This window comes from Gopherus evgoodei, chromosome 12 (genome assembly GCF_007399415.2).
Source record: "Gopherus evgoodei ecotype Sinaloan lineage chromosome 12, rGopEvg1_v1.p, whole genome shotgun sequence".
Taxonomy (NCBI): Eukaryota; Metazoa; Chordata; order Testudines; family Testudinidae; genus Gopherus; species Gopherus evgoodei.
The window spans coordinates 44,136,413-44,142,020 of record NC_044333.1 but is presented as its reverse complement, the minus strand read 5'-3'; the positions used below and the strand labels follow the sequence as shown (position 1 = coordinate 44,142,020).

General features: G+C 45.6%; 1 protein-coding gene across 1 annotated transcript; it reads left to right on the top strand.

The window, feature by feature from the left end:
* The first annotated feature begins 78 nt into the window (after nt 1–78).
* On the top strand, nt 79–5,384 carry TERF2IP (TERF2 interacting protein). The gene is given in 3 exon segments (XM_030582109.1): nt 79–728; nt 2,482–2,591; nt 4,252–5,384. Coding segments are annotated over 3 exon segments (1,284 nt in total). The 5' UTR covers nt 79–154; the 3' UTR covers nt 4,852–5,384.
* Nucleotides 5,385–5,608: the final 224 nt, after the last annotated feature.

Genomic DNA, 5,608 nt, shown 5'->3' with positions numbered 1-5,608 from the left:
CGGGTCAGGGACTATTTGGGGCACGGCCTGGCGGCATCCCGGCTTCTGCGCGTGCGCAGAAAGGAAGAGGCGGGGCTCCGGGCGTGCGCGCGCATGCCGGGTGGCGGGAAAGCCTCTAAGTGCGAGTTAAGCTGTGGGTTGGCGGCGCCAGACCATGGGCTCGGAGCGCGCGGGCCTCGCTCGCTCGCGGACGCTGTTCCTGCAGGACGACGGCAGCCCCATGCGCTTCTACGTGCGGCCCGGGCCCGCCAAGCTGCAGCTCGCGCCGCTGATCCTGGCGGGCGGCGGGCGCCTTTGCCGCGTGCAGGAGCCGGGCGCGGTGCTGCTGGCCCAGCCCGACGAGCGGGGCGCCACGGGCAACGTCGTCTCCACCGAGTACGTGCGGCGCTGTGTGGAGAGGAACGAGCGGCTGCCGCTGGAGCAGTACCGGCTGGCGGCGGAGCAGGCCCCGGGCCCCGCCGGCGCCTCGGCCGGCCGCTCTGCCTTCACGGGCTCCGAGGACGAGGCCATCCTGCTGCACGTGCGGGACCGGGCGCAGGGCAGCGTCACCGGCACCGTGCTCTGGAAGGAGATGGAGCGGACCCGCCTGACGCCGCACACCTGGCAGGCCATGCGGGACCGCTATCTGCGGCACTTGCGGGGCCAGGAGCACAAGTACCTGCTGGGCGGGCCCGGCCCCGCGCCGCCCCGCAGCCTCGCCAGGAGCGCCCGGCAGCCGGCGGATAGCGGTGCGGATAAGCGGGGGCGGCTGGGAGCGCGGGGCGGGCCCTTCCGAGGCAAAGACTTGCCGGGCTTTGTTCCCAGCTCTGCCGCTGCCCTGTATGCCGTGGGGATAGGTGCCACCCAGCCCCTGGCCTACAAAGTCCTGGGGTCATGCCCATGTCGACCAGCCATTGGGGTTAGATGAGCATAGTGGGCACACAGCCATAAACACACCTCAGTGACCTGTATTCATGAAATCCTAGGAACCTGAACTGCAAAAGCTGCAGTAGACCTAGTGCTTCCTCCTGTATGCTTTTCCTTACAGTGTTTTGGGGAGGCTGGCTGGAAATGCCCCAAGCCTAGGGTTGCCCCCACATTTCTTGGAGAAACTGTTCCACAGTCTAATAGGCACATCCAGAAGATTTTCATTGTAATTTAGGCTGAACAGAGTTAAATTATAATGCCATTATATAAATGTAATGGCATGACATCAGCAGGACTCCTTTGTTCAATTCTGGTAGATTTGTCTTGGGAAACAGCGCACAAAGATCATGTGGGCAGTGAAATTAGTGTGGAAAAGCTTTCATGTGAGGAGAATGAAAACATTGTGACTGTTTAGAGAGGAGTTGAGTAGGAAGGTACAATAGATATTTATACAAAATAAGTGGTGTAGGAAAATTAGCATTACCCAGTTTATTTTTACTATCTCATAATACAAGGAAACAAAAGATGGCAAATTTAAAATTGATCAAAGGAAATATTTACCCCAACAGTTAAGCTGTTAATTCATTGCCACAAGATAATGAGGTTGGTCTATACTGAGAACTTAGGTCAGTGTAACAATGGCTGTCAGGGGTATGGATGTTTAACCTCCAGCATAGACAGTGCTATGTCAACAGGAGGTTTTCTCCTGTCCACATAACTCTCAGGAAGATAGAGTACCTACACTGACATACTTTTTGCCTTCCTCTGCAGCATGGGGCACAGGTCACTTGCAGGTTTAAACTAGTGTAAATGGCTCATTCATTTGTAACTTGAAGTCTTTAAACCATGGTTTGTGGACTTCTAACCTCTGGCTGAGTTACTGGGGTCTATTCCAGGAATGAGTGACTGAGGTTCTGTGGCCTGCAGCGTTCAGGAGGTCAGACTAGATGATCATGCTGGTCCCTTCTGAATGTATAAACTATGTCTGTTCTGTAAATCTGAAAGTCCAAACTCTGCTAGTGATCCATGGAAGTTCAGTTTGGTACCATATAATTGAATTTAATTTCTCAGCTTTAAAAAACAAAAACATTTTTAAAAAAGCATTTATGGAGCATTGAGTTCTTGACTTTGCAACCTTAAAAGTTAAGAAATGCCAGATTTCAAGTCATACAGGTGGCTTTAATTTGGCTACCTTGTGCAGATGCGTGTTGTCTTAATGACATGATAGCTTCAGTGCACAGAATGGATGGTGCTCTGGGAATGAATCAGGGTTGTTTGGTGTGTGATTTTTTTGATAGGTGTAACGTTTACTGGTTTAATTCCTTGGATCACTCCTAGAATCTTTATTAAAACTGAACACAGACCCACGGCTTCCTCACCCTGTACCTCATCTGAACAGAAACCATTAACTCTGCCAGAACATGAGTTTCTTACCCTTTTCAGAGTGATTAGAAGACTACTAAACTGATTACTCGTAGCAGTCAGTAGGATGTGAAATGTGATCTGAAGTTATGAGTAAGAGGATAATAGCATGCCCGTTACACAGCAAATGCCAATGTTCTCTCTCTCTAACAGAGTTCTGGAGGAAGGAAGTAGCTGATGTACCCCAAGGAGTGGTTCAAGACCAATTAACAAAAGAAAGTAGCCTTTTCCAGCTGGCTAACAAAGAATTTGAAGGCAGTGAGGTATACATTCATAGTTGGACAGCTGTATCTGCATAACGTGATCACACAGATGTGTTGAATGTTTTCCGATGTGTAGATTAAAATCCCAAACTTAGTTAAACCTCACATTTACTACTTAAACCTTCATAAATAACTTTAATCTTAAATATGACTTTGTTCCTGTGTGAATAACACTGGGATGCTGATTCTTTCTACAGCTTTGTAGTAATATTAGTTAGGGTGTGCTACTTCAGGGATAACAGTTTTCAGCAGCAGGCCATATTGGGGCACCTGCTTACAGCAAGACCTGCTCTGCTTGCTGATTAAAAACCTTTACCATTCCCCAGACTGCTTCCCACTTCTGATACTTTTCAGCTTGACCATTGAATCGGGAATTGACAGTGGTGGTAAATCAACTGGGTGCAATATTTGTGTGCCATGAAAAACGAGACCAGTGACAGGGAGAACAATTCAGGGGTTAGTCAGAACAGGTTGGTACACCAAGGTAGTTGAGTCTTGCGTTGATACCAAAGAGAGGATAGTATTGGCAATATTGGAAAGGATGGAGTATGTATAAAGTTTTATAAACACATGAGTTACACCAGTCTTCTCCCTTCAGAAGGACCATCAGACAATCATGGTTATAACTTAAACTGCTTCCTAGAGTTACCTAGAACTAACAAATCAAATTAACAAAAGTGTGGCTAAAGTGCCTTTGTGTAAGACTGTAAGCATCTGGCGCATGCCATCTTGTGAAGTATTTCTCTGATTCACAGGTGCAGATTTATTCTCTTTAGCTGAGCAATTATGGCTTAATATGTTACCCAATGGCCTACATTTTTAATAACGAAGAAGCAAAAATAGCTTCAGCAGCAATACTGTGTTTTCCAAGTTATATTCTGATTTAAGATGAATTACATTACAAAATTACTACTAGTCAGTTAATTCCCAGATAATAAATGAAAGAAGGCATGTTTTCTAGGTGTTAACTCAGATGACTAAAGTTAACATTTTAAACTTTTACACTATTAGCTAAAGTATGTAAGGAGAAAGGATATTATTAACTACACAACGTACTATGAATGGCATCATTGTGGCATATTAAGTAAAAAGAGCATAACTAACTTTTTCCAATTTGACCCTGTCCAGAAACTTGAGGATGTTAGATGAGACCAAAAATGTTTGATAAAGAATGGTCATCTGCACATCACTGTCATTTTGCGTTAAGTTGTAAGTGCTAAAGCTTCGTTGGCTAGCAGCAAGTGATTCACTAAGGGTATGTCTTCACTACCAATTGCAGCACTTTAACATAGCTGTGTAGTTGCACCACTAGCACTGTAAAAACAACCACCTCCACAAGGGCAGTAGCTACCAGCGCTGGTGCACTGTCTACGCTGCCACTTTACAGCGCTGAAACTTGCTTTGCTCGGGGGGGGGTGTTTTCATACTCCTGAGCGAGCAAGTTTCAGCGCTGTAAAGTGACAATGTAGACAAGGCCTTACTGTCACAAGCAGGGTATGCTCCTTGAGCATATTTACACAATTCATAATGACAAAACTTAATTCCTGACTCTGGTTAGATTTAGTTTAAATTCTGTCCCTTTTCTCCTGCCTTTCCACATTCCGCTGTATCATGGATTGTGCATTGCTGTACTTGGATTATTGGATTTTATTGTGCACAGCTATCATGTTCAACACATCAGTATACTTTAGAAGGATTCATAGGGGAGGAGGGGAGGACAGCACTGCTCTGGACTCCTAATTTAGCAGTTTTGTTTGAGTTAGAGTGGAATGTCACTCACTCTAACTTCTGTTCCTAGTCAGAAAATGAGACCTCTGACCTTCAGGAAGAAAATCTTGCAAAAGATGAAGAGCTGAAGTCCCCTGAAAAAACAGTCTCCAGTCAGAAAATGGAACTGAAAGAACTGGTAACTGCTGAGGACTCTGCTATAAATGAAACTCAGCCTCAAGAGGAGGAAAAGCCCATAAGGTCTTGCCCTTCCCCCACAGAGGTGGCAGATGCAGTGAAGACAGTACAGCACTTCATGGAGGAATTCAGCATGGACCTCTCAACTGTTACGCAAGCCTTTCTGAAAAACAGTGGTGAAGTGGAGGCCACTTCCTACTTCTTACATAACAGTCAGCGCTTGGATGGATACCCTATATGGAGCAGACAGGATGATTTAGATTTGCAGAAAGAAGATGAAAATGTCAAAAGCAAATTAATAGCAAAATTTGGAGCTCAGAATGTGGTAAAGCGAGTTGCGTTCAGGAAGAGTTAGATAGTAACTTGTGAAGGATGGTTCATGGACTGGGACCCTCACAGGAGTGCAGGAAATGAAACTTGCATCTCTGACCTTCATGGAAGAAAGGGTGAGGATTTGTAGATGGTCTGAAGTTTCTAGGATAGCCACTTGCAATCTCATTTCATACAGAAAAATCTCATTAAATTAAAAAGACCTCTTTGCCAAACAGTTTGTCCTTTCCATCATTTTCTGTAAACTGTTTTCCCTTGAGTTTCCATGTTTATGCAAGGCCTTGTTTTATATTTGATTTGTTTTGTACATGCTGAGTACCCCGGTGATAAATCTAAAAGTAAGATATTGGATGAAGATGAGAGCTCCTTAATCTCTTCAGAGCCAAGTGGCTGAGCAGTGGAAACCTGCTTTTTACTATACACGGAGGGGAGAGGAAGGAAGAGTCTGTACATTGGTGCGTTGGGATGATACATGAACATGCATTTCAACATACTTTAATTTGCATTAATGTGGGAAGGTGTGCCTCATTATACAAATAAAAACAGCATCATTCTCTTGCACCTGTAAGGCTTCCCTGTGGTTAGAGGCAGACAAACTTCTCTCTTCTAGGTCAGAGTAAACAGGCTTGTGATGACAAGACTTGCCTTGAGGTTACAGAGCAAGCATCTTGATTCTCCTTTTATGCTCCAGACTTCTGTACCCTTCAGTGGTCTTATAACCCTGTACATCCTGTAAGACTCACTAGCATTGCTGTATGTAGCAGCTGCTAAGCCACCAGTCC